Source organism: Orcinus orca, chromosome 3 (genome assembly GCF_937001465.1).
Source record: "Orcinus orca chromosome 3, mOrcOrc1.1, whole genome shotgun sequence".
Classification (NCBI taxonomy): domain Eukaryota; kingdom Metazoa; phylum Chordata; class Mammalia; order Artiodactyla; family Delphinidae; genus Orcinus; species Orcinus orca.
In genome coordinates this window covers 72,620,387-72,638,264 of record NC_064561.1, presented here as the reverse complement: position 1 = coordinate 72,638,264, position 17,878 = coordinate 72,620,387, and the positions used below count along the sequence as shown (strand labels likewise).

General features: G+C 52.9%; 2 protein-coding genes and 1 long non-coding RNA gene across 7 annotated transcripts in view; 1 reads left to right on the top strand and 2 right to left on the bottom strand.

Moving 5' to 3' along the window:
* Positions 1-3,760: 3,760 nt before the first annotated feature.
* DCANP1 (dendritic cell associated nuclear protein 1) lies at positions 3,761-4,798 on the bottom strand. The gene is given in 6 exon segments (XM_033409863.2): positions 3,761-3,894; positions 3,897-3,939; positions 3,982-4,226; positions 4,229-4,394; positions 4,397-4,508; positions 4,794-4,798. Coding segments are annotated over 6 exon segments (666 nt in total). The 3' UTR covers positions 3,761-3,799.
* A 1,635-nt stretch (positions 4,799-6,433) lies between these two features.
* On the bottom strand, positions 6,434-13,569 carry TIFAB (TIFA inhibitor). 2 transcript variants are annotated; one of them, XM_004282102.3, is made up of 4 exons: positions 13,412-13,569; positions 10,083-10,243; positions 9,511-9,671; positions 6,434-7,484 (listed from the first exon to the last, which is right to left on the bottom strand). In XM_004282102.3, the coding sequence occupies exons 3-4, from the start codon at positions 9,642-9,644 to the stop codon at positions 6,881-6,883; spliced, it is 738 nt and encodes a 245-aa protein (XP_004282150.2). In that variant the 5' UTR covers positions 9,645-9,671; positions 10,083-10,243; positions 13,412-13,569; the 3' UTR covers positions 6,434-6,880. The 2 variants fall into 2 exon arrangements, with proteins under 2 accessions (XP_004282150.2, XP_033265749.1); XM_033409858.1 differs by having other exon boundaries at positions 10,083-10,169; positions 13,412-13,513.
* LOC117197562 (uncharacterized) overlaps positions 13,446-17,878 on the top strand; it is a 213,941-nt gene continuing 209,508 nt past the window's right edge. For all 4 annotated transcript variants that reach the window (XR_007476700.1, XR_007476701.1, XR_007476702.1 and 1 more), the window contains exon 1: positions 13,446-13,585. This is a non-coding gene — a long non-coding RNA (uncharacterized LOC117197562). The remainder of the gene's footprint in view (positions 13,586-17,878) is intronic.

Here is a 17,878-nt window from a genome sequence, read left to right as displayed (position 1 = left end):
GTTTGCCTACGGCTTCGGGAGGCCCCTGAGCCGCGGAGCCCTCTGTGCTGTGCGTCCCCCTCCCATCTCCGCTCCATTTTTGGCGGCCACCCCAGGGCTTCAGGCTGGGACTGAGGGCACTGAGGTGGGCACACTCCCTGTGCTGGGTTTGACAGTTTGCCCTCAGAGCCCGCGCTCCCCCTTCCCTCCTCGGCTCTGTACTTCGGGGAGTCATCCCTGCAGGCTGCGTCTCCTAGGCTGCTCCTCAGATGCCTCGGGCCACTGGGGGCCAGGAAAGGGGAGAAGCCAGGATAGTTTGCTCTCTCTCTCAGCACCTTGGGGAGAGTCTGGCAGCAGCTGCATCTCTTCTGTGGCTCCAGCTCCCGCTGGATGGCCTCTGCCTCCAAGGTCGCAGCTTCACGGGTGGTTCTAGCTCTGTGCCCCCCAGCACCCGCTCTGGTAACACGGTCTCTGCAGGTGCCCCTGCAGCCCCAGAGGTGGGAGCTAGCCGTGGTAGCACTTCTTGCTCTTGCCGAACTCTGAATTGCATTGCCTGTGTGGCTTTTCGGCGATTCTATCACCTGTATACCCAATTCACTGAACCAAATTTTTGAAATAGAGTGTTTTTTTTTCCTGACTGGATCCTGACTGATATACTCCGGGCCACCGTCACCCCACCTGCCCCACAGGCAAGGTGACCTAATAGGGTCCATCTTCCTAGCCCATCTGTAGCAAGCTGCAGGTGAACGAAAGAGTGATATCACGGCATCCCCATCCCTCAGAGAAGCAATTATGGAAACCCCATGGCTGGCTGCCTGGCTGAGCTCTCCCTCCAAAGCCCCCCGTCTCTGCTTTATTCTGAAGATTCCCCGCCCCCTCCCCCCGGCGTGCACATCTTTAAAGGAAAGTGAGGCAGACATCCCAGCTGGGGCTCCTTCCAGCAGTTTAAGTGCTTGGCTCAGAGCCTGGGACGTCCTGATGGCTTTGCCTAGTACCTGCTCTGTGTAAGCTCTGTGTTAGGTAACGCAGAGAGGATCGGAGAACAGAGGGGAAGGAAAGCCCCCTCCAGAACCCCAGACCCCACGGTTTCTCCCTCCTCCCTGGACTGTGATTTGGTTTTGATTCACATCTGCCCTTTCTCAGACTCCTTGTTTCTTGTTCCCAAACGTCTGGAGCTGCGCACTCTGGTGATAGTGCCCCTTAAAGAAGTGGGTGTCACGGGGAAGTGGAAGCAGAGATAGAAGCAGCTCAAGGATGCTGACATTACTGCGGGACACACATTTTTGTGGTGCAAGCCCCCTGCCAAATGGCACCTAAAGCCCTTTCAACTCGTGTGCCTAAGGAAGGAAATAATGAAACTCTTCTGTTGAGGATCACCTGGCTCCCCACATCCACTCGCTTAGGCTGTTTTGTTCCCACTGGAGCGTATGATTGGAAAACAAAGGTAAATGAGAGCAATTTATTCCCGGATCATTTTTTTCCCCCAGCAGCTTTAAAGCTGCCTCTGCTCTAAAGAGTTTACAAACTCTAAACAGAGATAACTTCCCTTCTCACGGCCCGGTCATGGGGAGGTAATGCATGTTTCCAATCAGCTGAGAATGTAACTCAAATGGTAGATTTTATTTCACTTTAATCCGCCTGTGAGTTCACTTTCAAGGTAAGAGGGAGCACAACCTGCAACGTGAATAGAGTTGATTAACCCCGAAATCTCCTCCTAAAGGTGGAGGGGCTGGCCTAGCTCCTCCTTGCGTGGCTTCGGGGCCTGGTGTGGTAGTGCGTGACTGGGGCACGGGGTGCAGGGAGAGCTGCCTCAGTGAGGGGAAGCTGCCTCAGTGATTCAGAGACCCGCTCACCTGATGGAGGTACCAGTACCAGCAGATGCCATGGAGCGGAAGCAGAGGAAGCAGAGGACACAGAGCAAAGCTGGACAGCCAGACTCACGTAGCAGTTACAGCAGGAGGCAGGTCTCCCGGCCCAGTCTGGCGGTGGGAGGAGGTTATGGAGGCAGCAACGAACCATTCACCTGGCATGGGGGCTCCCTTGGTTTTGCACATCTCTTTGCTGACTGCAGTCTGGCCACTCAGTGGGCTGCTGGGAAAGAATCCCTTCCCAGTTCGTGTCTCAGCTCTCTTTGGTCACAGGGCAACCTTGAGCTAGCCCCTTAACTCTGTCTTATTCACGTTTACGAAGTAACCTCGATTTGAGGGGAAAGGGAAAATGTTTCCTTTATCAGCCTACGGTGAAAACTTCAATGTCGCTCTTTCCACTGGGTAGGCATTGCCCTCTCCAATCCTTTCTTTGAAAATGCAGATGCCTCTAGCAGGGCCAGATCTCAGCATCCTATATGACAGGAAATCTCTTTAAGAGACAGTCTTGTTTCAGGGAGGCTGTGTGCTCCTAGTGTATGTTTGGGGTAGGTGGTCTCTGTGGCCCGCAGGCCCAGACTCAATCCAGCCAGCCCGAGCCCTGATGGCTGTGGCTGGGAGCCCTCCCAGGGTCTCCTGGGGACACCGACGTGCCTCTGTTTGGGGCAGGAAGTGCTGGCTGAGAGCTATCTCTTGGTGATGTGGGACCCTGTCAAATCTGTCAACCTTCCTCAGTAGTCATCACACCGAGTTCCAAAAACCCAGAGTTTGGGTTGAGTTTGGGCTGCAGAGTCTCAAGAACTAGGCAGAAGAACCAGCCTTGTTCTGCCCCAGCCAGAGGTTCTGGGCTGCCCCGACAGAGGCCTACGGCAGGTAAGACTTACTGTCTGCCCTCAGCTTTGCGGCCTTGTTGCCCCAGAGGGCCGGCCTGCTTCTTGCCCCCCACTGCAGGCCTTGGCCCTGCCCTCGCCTGCCCCGAGAAGCCTGGCTCAAGCCCTAGCACCGCCAAGGTGACTGCTTCCCTGACCACGCATGCCTGTCTGTCCATCCCGGCTCTGTCCAGCTCCGTGATGGCCGTCAGGAATACAACAGCAAACCACCCAGCATCCTCGTCTGTGTGGATCTTGGTGTCTCACAGGGAGAGAGACATGGAAACCGTGGGCGCAGCATTCCGGTGCCGGGAGAGAACGGCCGTGCACGGCTGTGGCCAGGACTGCGCTGTCTGAGGAGTCTGCCGCCACGGCCTGACGGCGTTTCTTTGTGCCTCAGAGCCCCACGCTGGGGCTGTTGAAGGAGCGTTCTCATGTCTCCCTCAGCACGGGGCTCAGGCGAACGCAGTGACTCACAGACAGGTCGGGGGGACTCCCATTCTTAGAAGAGCAGAGGAATGTGGGGGTATAATGCCTGAAAGGGCACAGGGAATGATTTCTAAATTTCCAGATGTCCTCTCAGAGAGTTGTAGCGCTCTGGGGCATGCCTGAATGTAATTGATGTAGCTCTTTGTAGCAGATGTGTGTGTGTGCATGTGTGTGTGTGTGCATGTGTGTGTGTGTGCGTGTGTGTGCGTGTGCGTGTGCGTGTGTGTGTAAGCTGAGTCCATGTGTCTATATGCATTCAATTCATTCCACTAAATCAAACAATGAAAGCAGCCCCATGGAGCACTTCCTGCGTGCCAGACACCAAACCAGGTTCTTTGTGTGCAGGGCCTCATTTTACCTTCTCAAAGCTGTTATCTTCCCCATTTCCCGGAAGAAGAAACTGAGGTACAGGGAATTTCAGTCACTTGTCCAAGATCCCAGAACTAGTAAGTGTGGAGCAAGAATTCTAACCCAGGCAGCAGCCTGACTGCAGAGCCCCTGCTCGGAACCACAACAGCATGTGTGCGTGCGCGCGTGCGTGTGCGTGTGCGCGCACGTGTGCGTGTGCGTGTGCGCGCGCATGCTCGTGTACACCCCTCAGCCACATAGGCCGCCCTGTGTATGCGAGCTGAGGGAATGCAGAGGACATTGTTGAGAGGGACTCACTGCCCTGCTCAGTCTGTCTGAGCAGCAAAGGAAAGGGGTATCGAGTTCATGGACCAGGGCCTGAAGCCAACCTGATAATTCTAGCTTCTGGGCGAGAATTGGAGGGTGGGTGCTGGGGTCTGGTGATTTAAATGGTTTTCTACCGAAGAAAAATGGAGCCCTGCATGGAGTGGAGCTTTGCTCTTTAGGAAATGGGTATGAGGCAGGCAGTGAGTTTCCGGAGGGGACTTTATGAACAGGTAGAGTCTGAAACAACAAGCTGGGTGTTTCCTGGCTCCCTTCTGCCCTGTCTCTGGTCTGCCTTCCTCCCGCGTGCTGCACAGTCCATCCTGGGGCCCAGAGGGCCTCCCAGACTTCACCCCAAGTCAGAGACTCCCCCAGGGAGGAGGTGGGCTGCTCCCTCTCATAGGCCCCCAGCTAGGTTGGGTTTGCCCCTTCCTGGAAGGAAGAGGACTCTCGGTCTATGGCAAAGGTTCCCTGGTGGAGCAGGGGAGCTGCACCCTGGGGGCTCTGGGGAGCCACCAGCCAGCTTCCTCTCTCCAGCCTTTGATGTTCAGGTTTAGACTTCAGGCAGTGGCTTTTCCGTTCTGCGTGCAAAGGGCTGCTGCTCCCTAAGGCATAGTTTGGGGAGCACTTCGGTCTGTGGAGGGATCATTGTGTGAAAAATCAGGGCAGTCCCCAAACAGTGGGCTTCATCCGACCACAGCACACATGGCTTCTGCGGCTCACCCGCCCTGACCGTGTGCCTCCCATTCTACAAACCCTGCATATTGGGCCTTCTGGTGCCAAGGTTCACAATAATAACCCCCTCCTGACTGCCCACCAGGTCCATGGCTAAGACAAAATTCTTCATCAGAGAATCACAGAGTGTGGCTGAGCCCTCAGGCTCCAGAGCCATCCCGCCAGGCTCCCAACCTTCTCTCACGCCATATTCCTGTCTAAGGTGAGCCCTGGGGTCAGGACCTATATGTTTCCCTCTCTCAGGTCTCGCGATAGTAGCTAATACTTACCGAGTGGCTGCTGTGTACCAGGTGCTGCAGTAAGTGCTTTATATGTGCCACCTCCTAAAACCCTCACAGCCCACTGGCTGGCTCCAGTGGGGAGCCCAGCGGGCTCCAGCAGGGAGGTGCTATCATCTTGCCCATTTTCCAGAAGGAGAAATAGAGACCAAAGCAGCCTAAGTCACTTGCCTAAGATCACACAGCTAGTGAGTGGCGTGACGTTGGTCAAGATACTTCACTTTTCTGAGCCTCAATTTCCTCATCTGTACAATGTGGTTAATACCGTTGTCTATCTGGGCGTTGTGGAGATTAAATGGGGGAATGTACACAGCACCTAGCGGAGCGTGGAGTACATAGTAAGCACTCACCAGACACGGCCACTTAATAGAGCTGAGGTTAACACCAGCATGAAGAGAGAGAAAACACAGTGTCTCTAGCACTGCCCACAGTGACCATCTCCTGAATTCATGTCTTTCCTGAGTCCCAAGTAAGCTCTCTGAGGGCAGGGCCTTAGTCAACCTGTTCACTGCTGGCTCCCCGGGCTTTGCACAGCATCTGGTACAAGGTGGGTGCTTGGTGAAAGTTGAGTGCAGGACTGCTTTGGTGGCCCCATGGGCCATTCACAGCTTTGGACAGCCCCTTCTTCTCACATCCCTTGCCCTCCTCTGCTTTGTGGCTGTGACCTGAGTGTATCTGCCTCGTTCCCTATCGGATGGAATCTTCCCAAGTCTGGGCAGTCTGGGTCCCGCCCACTGCTATCTTCCCCAAGGCAGTGCGGTTGAACTTCCTTGCAGCCTACCCTGGGTGCAAAAGGATCTCTCTTCTTGGGCGGGAAGTGAGGAGTGTTGAAAGCCTTGTTGGAGGTGGTTACAGACCTTGGGATGTGAGCCAGCTAGTGGGCAGCTACAGTGCCTTGGATATCGTACAGCAGGGTCCAGGCTGGTGGCAACCATCCGGGTCTGAGGTCCCTCCCTTCATTACACAGGTGAGCATGGTTTCTAGACCACACTCCCCCTCCCTGGGATGGCATGGAGCTCAGCTCCCCAGCACATACCTGGGCTCAGCTGCTTGGGCTCAGCTCCCCAGCACATACCTCCCAACATGCACTGAGAAAATGCGCCCACTCTCGATCCCCCACTAGTCCACCCCCATTGGCATATGACCCACCCTTGAGTGAAATAACTGCTGAACTGTATGCTGTCACAACCTCCCAGCCTGCCCTCTCATAGAGTTAGTCCTGGAAGAGCCCATTGCTCTGGGAAGCTACCTTCCCCTGAAGACCTTTGCCCTCTGGTCAGCCAAGGCTTTGGTCCAGAAGTGAGAGTGGGGGAGCGTGAGGATGAAGAGAATGACAGTGACGATGAATTTCTTGGCAGGCCCAGCCCCCAGCTCCCCATCCCCAGGAAGCCCTCAGCCCTACCTCCATCCTTTTCAGAACCGTGAGCCCCCGCCTTGCCAATTTCCTCTTACACCTCTTCTCTATTTCCCACCCCTGCCTCTGCATGACGATGTGGCTTACAGGCGGCCCATCTGGGGATCAGGGAATCCTACTGGGTATGCCAGCTTAATGAAATACTTGCAGTTTATTAAACACAGGCTTCCCTAAGCCCCGAGTGCCTGTGGGTATTTGAAAGCCCAAGGTAACCCCAAGCTACCACAAACGTAATTGTTACATGTGTCCATGCATTCCTGGTGCAACCTCAAACTCCGGCTCTTAAGCGGCACACAAAATTAGCAACATAAAGTAACTCCTAGTCAGACGAGAGGGGGAAATGTGGGGAAACACTGAGAGAGGCTCCCAGAACCCCTCAGGGCCTCTAAAAGTATATGAAGTTCCTGTTACCTTGCATAGCTGTGGATGTGGAGGGCACTCCCCTCACCCCTGGTGGTTCATGCTTGCAGAATAGGTTCATTATTACGCGGCAGGCCTGGCTTGTCAACCTTGCATGATGTAGCTTGACTATTTCAAGCCCCATTTCAGCTAAGGCTTGCTCCGGGGTGGCCGGCGGGGCTAGCAGAGCGTACTGTCTGGGGGCTCCCTCTGGAGCTGTATTTCTGGTGCTCCTCCAGGGCTGGGCTGGGAAGGGCTGTCGAGAAACCCCAGGTGACCTGGAGCCTGCTGCCCTGAACCTGAGGGAGGCTGCTCCTGGGGGATGATTTCCCATTCGTCGCTCTCCTCAGCCTGGAGCCTGTAAATCAGGGGCGAGGGGCTGAGGTGGAAGCAGCAGACAAAGGCCTCCAGGGAGGTACCTCCCTCGATGTGGACCACCATCTGCATGCCAGAGAAGGCGACCCTGTTGACGGTGCTCAGGGGCACCTGCTCCAGGAACCTCAGCGTCAGCCCGTTGACCCACACGCAGCCCTTGCGGCTCAGAGCCTTCAAGTTGAAGGCCAGCCGGGCACCGCCCTTCTCCAGGTAGGGTTCCAGTGACAAATGCTGGCGGGAGAGGCGAGGGAGCTGCAGCCGGAGGTGGGCATCCGGGCCCCGGCCCACCAGCAGTGGGCTGGTGTTGTGCTCTAGCTGCGGAGGGACGTTGGCGAAGGTGGCAGGGCCTGGCGTGGGGTGGTGCAGGCTCACCCGCAGGACCGTGAGGGGCCTCTCCATGGATGATAGCCTAAGAAAGACGGAGCACAGACACACAGGCGTGGGTGGAGGCAGACACTCCTCTGTGATTCCCTGAGCCCAGACATTCTTGCCCACCTCAGGGGCTCCCAGCCACCTCTGGCCAAGCAGGGCCGGGCACTGAACGTCCATGCAGTCATTCTGCTCCAGCCAGGCTGCAGCCACGGCCAGAGCTGGTGTGGAAGCTCAGGCCCGCTGCTTCTAGCCTCAGCTTCATCCCTAACACACTCTGAGTGAGGCACGCTACTCACTCTCCAAACTTTAGTTCTCTCTTCTGTGACGTAGGTATGTTGATCCTTGTCTGTGCGAGGTCCAAGGCGTACCAGCCTGTGTGGTGGGGTTTGGGTGGCCTGTTGGCATTTGAGGACAATTGGCCCTGCCTCATGGAAAGGGAAGGACGGAAGGTAGGATCCACCCTCCTTGTATCCGACAGTCACACAACGATTGCCTGCCAAGCCCTCCGCTGAGCCAGGCGCTGACCAGTGGCTGGGGTGAGCTGATCAACGGGAACACCCAGCTGGGAAAGGAGAAGGGGTTTCTAGCTCCCGGCGCTGTGGCGTGACACAGAAGAGGGGACCCCCGCCTGCTCCTGGGGGATCAGAAAGGCTGCCTGGAGACCCCAAGGAAGAACAAAAACATCTAGCACATTCTAAGTGCTCCTATGCACGCGAATGCCACAAGCATCCCCTCCTCACTGTCTGGGGCAGAAGACAGATGCCGGTGATGAACTTGGAAAGAGCTGATGGGGCTCCACAGAGGTCAACTGGCCATACATATCTGACAGAGCGCAGTGCACATGTCACTTGCCTCTGTAACTCCATCTCTAGAAATTTGTCCTTTAGAATCTCACTGGCACATGCGGGAAGGCTCTGTTCCTGCATGGATTTGAGGAACATAAACTCTCTGGCACCTGTACCAACCCCATATGGCCCAGGACATGCCAACACCTTCTACAGGAACCAAGGACTGAGTGGATCTGAATAACTAAATGTACACTTTCCCAGCACCAGGCTTTTGCTTACAGTATTTTCTCTCCTGAGAATGCATCTTCTCTCCCAAACTGCTCAAGGCCCGGTTCAAAGGTGACCTCTTCCGTGAAGCTCTTTTCCTCTCTCTGAGCCCAGACCCTCAGAACAAGCAGGCTCCCCCCCGGGGCTGTCCCATTCGGTCCCTTTTCCATTATGTGTCAGTTATGCGGGTCCCTGCCCCGTCTTCCCTGGGCCCTTCTCCTCCTCTCTTCCCTGAGGCCTCCTGACGGCAGAGCTGCCTCGATGCCCCGTGTCCCACTGCCCGGTCCAGACGGGGCCTGGCCACAGCAAGTGTCTGGGGGCACACCTGCCAAATGGCTAAATGAGAAGAGGCTCACACACGTGAAAATCATGGGAGATCAAGTCCAGAGAGACCCCACACGAGAGTCCGGTCCTTAAAGGCGGTGGGACAGGCTCCAAGTCCCTCCAGACCCCGGACTCCCTATCTTTTGGGTGAAGTAATGGTGAGAACCTCCCAATCTGACAGTGAGTGCAGAGCCCTTAGGGCACGCCCTTTTCTCTCATGCACACACGCAGCCCCACACAGACACACCACAACCACACCCCGCTTCTTGCCCCAGCCTGCAGAAAGCCTTTCCCTGAGGTGTGTGTAAACTAGGCCCAGGACAGCTGAGCTGGACGGCCAAGTCCTCAGGCCTGGCCAGGAGCTCAGCGTTCACGTCCAGGAACCAATCCCACGGCCCAGGGACCCTAAGAGAATCCCTCAGAAAAGAAGCGTTCAACACTGCTCCTGTGACCTTACTCTCTGCTCTGCTGAGTCCTCCAGAGCTGATAGAAATCCCCCTGCTGGCGCAGAGCCCCTGCAGAAGCCTTCTCTTTGCTCCAGGACCCCAGTTGTTCCGGGGAAGCAGAAACTCAGAGGAAGACTCTCTGGGGTATGTGCCTGGCGAGGAGCCAGCAGGGGCCCCCTCCCAGTCCCATCAGGCCTTCTCCTCTCACTGTGAGTTCCAGTCTCTGACCCCCACCTACCTTATTTCCAGGGTCACATCTGACTCCGGCACTGCAGCTGTGAGCTCTCGGGAGGAAGTGGGTGTAGGCTGGGGCGAGTCTGGGGATGGCAGCTGTGGCTGTGGTTCAGAGAAGTGATACGTCACAATGCTCATCAGGTTTGTTGCTTTCTTCCTTTTTCCCTTTAGGAAAGAAAATGGAAGTGTAATTTCTTGTTTCAGAAGTGCAGCCCCACTGCTAAGAGGTTGGAAACCCCAGTCTGAGACCCTTGCTAGGAGAGGCCCCTGAGTTCCCTCCCGGGTTTCATCTCTGCCAGTCTCTACTGCCCCGTCCCCAGGGACCTATTTCAGGGTATGAACAGTTCCTCCTCCCCCCTGCCGGGTGGTTGGGGCAAGGGCATCCCAGACCTCTTAGAAAGGGGAGCTCTTTGGACAGAGGGCCAGTGAGGGGAGCTCCCATTGCATGTGGGAGACTGTGAGGGGGCCACTGTGGCCGGACCAGGGGTGGCCAAGGGAGCTATGGGCAACACAGCGGTCCACTGAGTGTCTCAGGAAAGGGCAGGGCCTCAGGGGAAGGATAAAACAGCTACTCACAGAGGGTGGCCTCTCCAGCAGTAGGACAGCAGGAAGGCCACCTTCTACGCCCACCTCTCCAGGGCTCTGCTGGCCTTCGAGGGCAGCCTGGAAGAGACCAAGATGGATGTGTGTCCAGCACTGGCCCCAGATGATCTCAATCTCTCTTCTCTAACTGCCTCCTAGAAAAAAAAAGAAATACTTGCTAGAAAAAGTTAATATCATACAGAGCCTCTACAACTTCTCATTAACAATGTTCTACAATTAATAAAAAAAGTACTAGGCATGCTAAGCTACAGGACCAACTGTCAAACAAGAGAAAAAACCAACAGAAACAATCTCACTATGTACGTCCACAAAAAGACCTGTACAAGAATGTTCACAGACGTGGATAGATCTAGAGACTGTCATACAGAGTGAAGTAAGTCAGAAAGAGAAAAACAAATATCGTATACTAACGCATGTATGTGGAACCTAGAAAAATGGTACAGATGAACCGGTTTGCAGGGCAGAAGTTGAGACACAGATGTAGAGAACAAATGTATGGACACCAAGGGTGGAGAACCGCGGTGGGGGGATGGTGGTGTGCTGAATTGGGTGATTGGGATTGACATGTATACACTGATGTGTATAAAATGGATAACTAATAAGAACCTGCTGTATAAAAAAATAAATAAAATTTAAAAAAAGAATGTTCACAGATGTTTTATCCTATTAACCCCAAACTAGAAACAACCCAAATGTCCATTAAGAAAAATGGATAAAAATTTGTATAATACGTATACAGTGAAACACTACACAGCAGTAAAAAAGAGAATGGACCAATGGTACACAAAACAATGGAGATGAATCTCATGACCATTATGGACAGCAAAAGAAACCAGGCACAAATGATATAGACTGTGTGATTCCAATTACATGAAATGCAAGAACAGATAAAACTAGCCTATGGTCATAGAGGTCAGAGTATTGAATGATCTCTGCAGAGAGGTATTGACTGGTGTATTCATTTACTGGGGCTGCCATAACAAAGTACCACAAATGGGGTCGCTTAAATAAACAGACATGTATGGTCTCAAAGTCCTGGGGACTAGAAGTCCAAGACTGTTTCGGTAGGATTCGTTCCTTCTGAAAGAGAACCTGTTCCAGGCTTCTCGCCTAGCTGCGGGAGGTTTGCTGGCAATCTCTGGCATTGCTCGGCGTGTAGAGGCCTCACCTTGATCTCTGCTTTCGTCGTCACGTGGCATCCTCCCTGCACGCCGTGGTTCCAATGGCAGCATCTCAGGCGCGCTGGTTGGCTTATGAGGGCGAGGGGCCTGGGGCAGACAGGCAGGCTAGACCTCAGGGCTCTTGCCGGCACCATACCCCCGCTCAGCACAGACAGCTTCACCTCCCTGATGGACGGATGGATAACCAGAAGTCCAAATGGCCACTCTGAGGAGCTTTAAGGTCTGCAAACACACCAGGGCTGAGCCTGCTGAGTGGAAGGTGGCTGGCCACGTTCCAGAGACCTTCCTCTCGGCCCATGGGTCTGCCTAGCCCAGACTGCCGGCCAGCTGCATGTCTCGGAACCATGGTCTTCCCCAGGGCCCCTCACACACACCGCCTTCCCTTCTAGGTGATGCTCAGGTATTTCCTCCCATCTGCAGAGAAGGGCAGTGGGCCTCAGGCAGAAGCCTGGCAGGGGCTTTGTTGCCCCTAGGTGTATGACCTTGGGTAAGTCCTATCCCCTCTCCATGCCTTAGTTTTCCTCGCTGGGGCATGGGACATCCCTCCTCACTGCCCCCTGGAACCAGGCCTCAGTGAGAGGAAGGCTGTGTCCCCACTCCCAGCCCTGGCCCGGGAGAGCGGGTGGGCGGAAGAGATGTGTTTGTGGTCCCTGAGTTCCCTCATAACTCAGTTCCCAGAAGTTCCCAGCAAGAGAGGGAACTGAAACAGCCAGGGAACTTATCTGACAAGAGGAAGAACTGCCCAGCTGCATCTCCCAAGGGCCAGCAGGAAGGCGGGCTGGTAACTGTCTGGCCTTTCCCCAGGGGCAGGGGGAGAGCCAGGGGAGGTGAGAGCAGGGGGAGTGAGGTGCTGGCTTCTCTCTGCTCGGCGCCCTTGGCTAGGACGGCCTCCTTTGGCTGGTGTCAGGACGCTGGGGCGTGTACATCAGTGAGCAAACGCCCCCAGTCGTGCTCCTTCGAGAACTCAGGGACAGAAGGACAGCTTCTGGGGCTCCTACAATGGTGGGCAGACGAGGACTCTACTGTTAGATAGACTCGGGTCTGAGGCTTGGCTCCTTCTTTTGTAGCAACTGTGTGCCCTCAGACAAGTTACTCAGCCTCTCTGAACCTGATTCCTGCTCTGTAAAATGAGGATAATGTGTTGCTGTGTGAGGGCTAAATGAAACACGTGCAAAGTGCCAAGCACGTGGGGAGGGTTGGTAGGTAGAACACCAGAGTCGAGTGCAGATGCATCCTGGGGAGAGGGGCTGGCAGAGCCCACTGACAGCTTGCACAAACCCCAGATTCTCAGAAGCCTTCAGGTTTTGCTTAAGACAAACATAATTCTGGAGCTGAATACATAATTTGCATGAGTTCAATAGAAATTCCATTTTTAAATGACAATGAAGTAAAACGGATGCTCTAGAAAGAATCTCCACGTTCTGGCTGGGGCAGGTGGCCCTAACCCAGGAGGAGAAGGCTACTCAGTAGACAGGAAAGGAAGCGGAGGCTCCCAGCAATCAGTCGACTAATTAAGATCACATGTCTGGGAAATGTCCGAACCAGGATTTGGGCCCAGTCTGTTGTACTCCTGGGCCTAAACGTGAAGCTGTCGTGCCTCATGGGTGGTGTTCTGTGCGGTCCAGCTGCCCCATCTTCTCCAAACGTGTGCTCCGCTGGCTGGCTGGCAGTGCGCTCAGCAGAGAGGGCGCTGCTTCCAGCCTGCCAAGCCAGTGTGGCCGCTTACCACCCCCATCCCCATCAGGACATCCCCGCGTGTCCTGATAGCCTGTGGCCACCAGGTGGCAGCATCCCTCAACCCGGTGGCTTGCTCTTCTAGGCGGAAAGGGGCGGACGGTGAAAGTCTGGGGGAGCCATTCATGGGACTGCTGGGGAGGGAGGGCGACAGGGTCCTTGTTTCTCTGACTCAGAATGCCCTGAAATGGCCTAAGGTGAATCTACAGCAAATCTCACCAGAGGACACCAACTCCAACCGTGGAGACAGAGCAGGAAGCCAGAGGGTGAGGCCCCACAGAGCGGCGGTTTGTTATAAGGGCAGGTGCTGGGACAGACATGTCCCTGCCCGGGGACAAACTTAGTACGCAGCACAGCGAGGGTGAGAGGCCAGGTCTGCTTCCTTACCTGTAAGATGGAGTAGCCATGATCCTCTCCAAGGAGGGGCCCCCTTGGAGGAAAGGCATGCACCGCGCTCGGCCCAGGCGCGCACTTCGTGCTCACTAAGCGCTCAGGATACGGATCCAGCGGTCGTTACCATGATCATCAGGACAGCGTTCCCTGTCCCCACTGAGCCGTCAGGTAAGAAAAAAATTAGCTGTCACCTGTAGAGATGGTGCTGTGATGGGGGGATGCCCAGTATATGAACCCAGGAGGGGCACCTAAACTGCCAGGGGTGGGGCGCACCGGGAAGCACTCTGGAGGAGGGGACCCTGTGCTGACTTGTGCGGAATGACTAGGAGCTGGCCAGGTGGAAGCGATGATAGGTGGGGTGGCACCTGGCGGAGGAAGGTGGCGTCAGCTGCCCAGCTGCTGGAAGGGCTCTCCCACGCTTTGCTCTATGCCCTTGGCTAATAAGAATGGTAACAAAGACAGTGACGGTGCATTTGAATTTTAAAACAATAATGAAATGAGCGTTGAGTGAGTCCTGACTCTATCCTGTGTCCTGTGCTAAGCCCTTATATGAACTGTCTTATTTAATCCTCACTACACCTGTGGGAGAGGTTCCACTATGAACTCTGTTTCACAAATGAGAGAGCAGAGGCACAATTAAGTAACTCACTCAAGATCACCCACATAGAAGGTCACGGAGCTGCCTCTCAAACCCAGGTCTGATCTTCAGACCATTGCCCTCAACTCCTGCGCTGCCAAGGGGCAAGCCCTTTCCTCTCTCTGGGCCTTTGGTCCTCAACTTCTGATGGCTGGGCTGGGCTGGGTGAAGCAAATGGCTATGAAGGACAGCCCTGGCTGCTTATTCCTGCTGCGCTCCCTCCCAGAGCACTGGTGGGGCCTCCTTGCGCAGGTGGGGCTGGCCAGCATGGCCCGGGGGGTGACCTCCACCTGCACCAGAGGCAGAGATGGTGAGCATTCTGCCCATGCTCCCTCCCCTATTCCAGGGGTCATTGCTAAGCCCAATTTCATTATTGTTCTGTGTTCTTAATATATGTCAGTTTTACTTTATGCTAAATCCAATAATGGAGCCCTGACCAATGCCTGGGGCAGGCCCCGGAGACATGGTGCCTGGGAATTCTGAGGCCTTCTGGGCTCTCCCCTTGGGGTGGGGTAGTCAGGCCACGTAGAGCCAGTGCCAGCAAGCCCGGCAATTACCTTGTGCTTTTACTTCCTTTTTTCCCACTGAGCTAAGGGCCGTCCCTTAGGCTGCCTGGAGAGGAGAGGCTTGGGGAAGGCGGAGGCAGAGACGTCTTGCATCCTGGCCTGTGTACTCTCCCCTCCCGCTTCACCCACGGCATCCAGAGCAGCTGTGGGCTGGAGGGCAGGGAGGGAGCCCTCACTGGGAGCCCAGCCTTGACTCTGCCATGGACGTACTTTGTGGCAAGTTGCTTTTCCTCTCTGGGCCTCACTGTCCTCATCTGTAGAATGGGGATAATCGTGCCTGCCCAACCTCCCTGGCCCTCTAGCCAGGATCTTCATCTAACACTTGGAGAGGGATCAACTTTCACCTGGTCAAAAGGCTTTGCCAATGGCTTCTTTCCTTTTCAGTCAAGCACCCATATTGAAGAAACACAGCTTGATCTTATTTAAAGAATGCAGCTGGCCAGGAAAGATGGCCCCAAACACAGCACAACACACATCAAACATGGGGGTTTTGTTTTTAATTAAGTGAGGTAAAAGCCTAGCATAAATACTTTAACTAAAGTTTAGGAATAAAATGTATTCTGAAATTAGCATGTCTTCAAAGGCAGATTTTTAACATACCATGTAAAATACCTCTGTGTGGCAATTTAGGTGCCTAGAAGTACTCCATGTAGATCTGACAGCAGGAGGATGGAGGAGAAAAAAAACACTAAACTGTTCCTCTGCAAATAGTTATCTTTCTTTAACTTGTGGTCAAATGCACATAACACAGTTTTCCATTTTAGCCATTTTAAATGTACAGTTCAGTAGTGTTAAGTATATTCACGTGTTGTACAATCTCCAGAACCTTTTCATCTTGCAAAACTGAAACTTTAAACCCATTAAACAACAGCTCTCCGTTTTGCCCTCCCTCCAGCCCCTGGCAACCACCATTCTACTTGTTTCTGTGGGTTGGACTATTCTAGATACCTCATACAAATGGAATCATACAGTATTTGTCCTTTTGTGATCGGCATATGTCACTTAACATAATGTCTTTACGGTTCACCCATGTCGTAGTATGTGTCAGAATTCATTCATTTTTGAGACTGAATAATAGTCCATTGTACGTATATAACACATTTTGTTTATCCATTAATCTGTCAATGGACATTCGGGTTGCTTCCACTTTAGGCTATTGTGAATAATGCTACTGGGAATACAGTGTATAAATACCTGTTTGATACCTTGCTTCTAGTTCTTTTGGATATATACCCAGCAGTGAAATTTCTGGATACGTTAATTCTGTGTTTAATATTTTGAGGATCTGCCCTACTGTTTTCAGTAGTGGCCACACCATTTTACATTCCTACCAACAGTGCAGAAGGGTTCCAATTTCTTCACATCCTTGCCAACACTTGTTATTTTCCGTTGTTGTTGTGTTGTGGGTGTTATTTTATTTTATTTTATAGTAGCTATCCTAATGGGTGTGAGGGGATATCTCACGGTGGATTTGATTTGCACTTCCTTAATGATTACTGATGTTAAATATCTTTTAATGTGCTGTTGGCCATTTGTATATCGTCTTTGGAGAAATGTCTCCTTTAAGTCCTTTGCCCATGTTTTAACTGAGTTCTTTGTTTTGCTGTTATTAAGTTATAGCAGTTCTTTACATATTCTGGATATTAACCCCTTATCAGATATGGGATATACAAATACTTTCTCCCATTCCATGGGCTGCCTTTTCTCTCTGTTGTGTCCTTGAATGAACAGAAATTTAAAATTTTGATCTAGTCCAATGTACCTATTTTTACTTTTGTTGCCTGTGCTTTTAGTGTTACATCCAAGAAGTTATTGCCAAATCCAATGTCATGAAGTTTATCTTCTAAGAGTTGTATAGGTTTAGTTCTTACATTTAGATCTTTAATCCATTTTGAGGTAATTTTTATATACTGTGTAAGGTAGGCATCCAGAGACCAACTTCATGTGGATATCCAGTTTTCTTTCAAATAGTTATCTTAAGATAAGGTTTATGATTGACAGTGACCGTTTACCATATCTGACCATATTTGGTTGAATAAAATATTTTACATACCTTGGCTACAATACGAAACAAAAAGCATTCAAATTCACCTTCTAGGTTTTGTTCATTTCACGTTCCCATCTTTATATCTTTTAACAGAAATACTCTTTGTTAAAAATAACATGCTGCACTGTCAGCAGTGTGGACTGTTTTCCAACAATATAAATTTCAGGGAGGTGTTAGTGGGCAGATCAATGAATTATCCACGTGGTGGGTCACTTACCAGACTCAGCGCCTGTCCTTTCCTGCCTGTGAGCAGGATCCCGTGATGCTTGGTCTCTGCACTTTCCCGGTGTTCCTGATAGCACAGATTTTAAGGGTAAGGGTTGGTGTCATTGTTATGAAAGCTCCGGCCAGACAGCCACCACCGAGCACCATTTTTTGCAGGTTTGGGCCCCAGACTCAGAGCCCACGAGCGGAGTTCTGAACCCCCAATGCAGTAGACACATAAAACGCAGAGATTCAGAGCACTTCCGAACTTTTGATTTGCTCATAGTTTAAAGCTCCTCCTAGAAGGCTGCTTCTTTAAACGCTGGATACTTCCCACAGGGAAAACTGGTCTCCAATGCACAGAGTGCCACCCGCAGCAGGCGTTTGAGGGGCCCGTGCTGCCCACGCTGGGTGTCCACTCACCCCTGCCGCCTCTCACACCTCAAGCCACCTTCCACATCTGGAATAGTCATCATGAGCTGGAGGAGGACCTGAATTTCCTGGGAAAATGCTAAATCGCGGAGGCTTCTGGTGCCAAGAAAAATAGCCTGGCCAAGATTTGGGGCTGTGAGCCTCAAATGCCACCTCAGGAAGCAGCCGTCCCCTGGGTAGTGCAATCTGGCTTGATTTTGCCAAAACAAAGGAAAGGCCCTCCAGCAATTTCTGTGGCTTTGTTTTGCAAGATTAAATCGCCTGCCTTTAATTCTCCTTTACCGGCTTAATAAAAATTGGAATTTCAAAACCAGTGAAAGACAGAAACCTCACTTTGGAGTGGATGTCAGATCCCACATGACCTGCATTTCAGTCTGGGACAAAGAGATGGATCATGGAAACTTCTGGGGAGTGGAGGCTTTGGTGGTAGTAGGATTCCCTAGGCTTTAGAGCTCCTGGACCACCCCCATGTGTACATGTGCTCGGAGCCCATGGGGACTCATAGCTGTTTCCACACACAGAACAGAAGCTTGCCAGACTTCCCCACTCCAGGACCCTACCCTGGCATGCCTCCA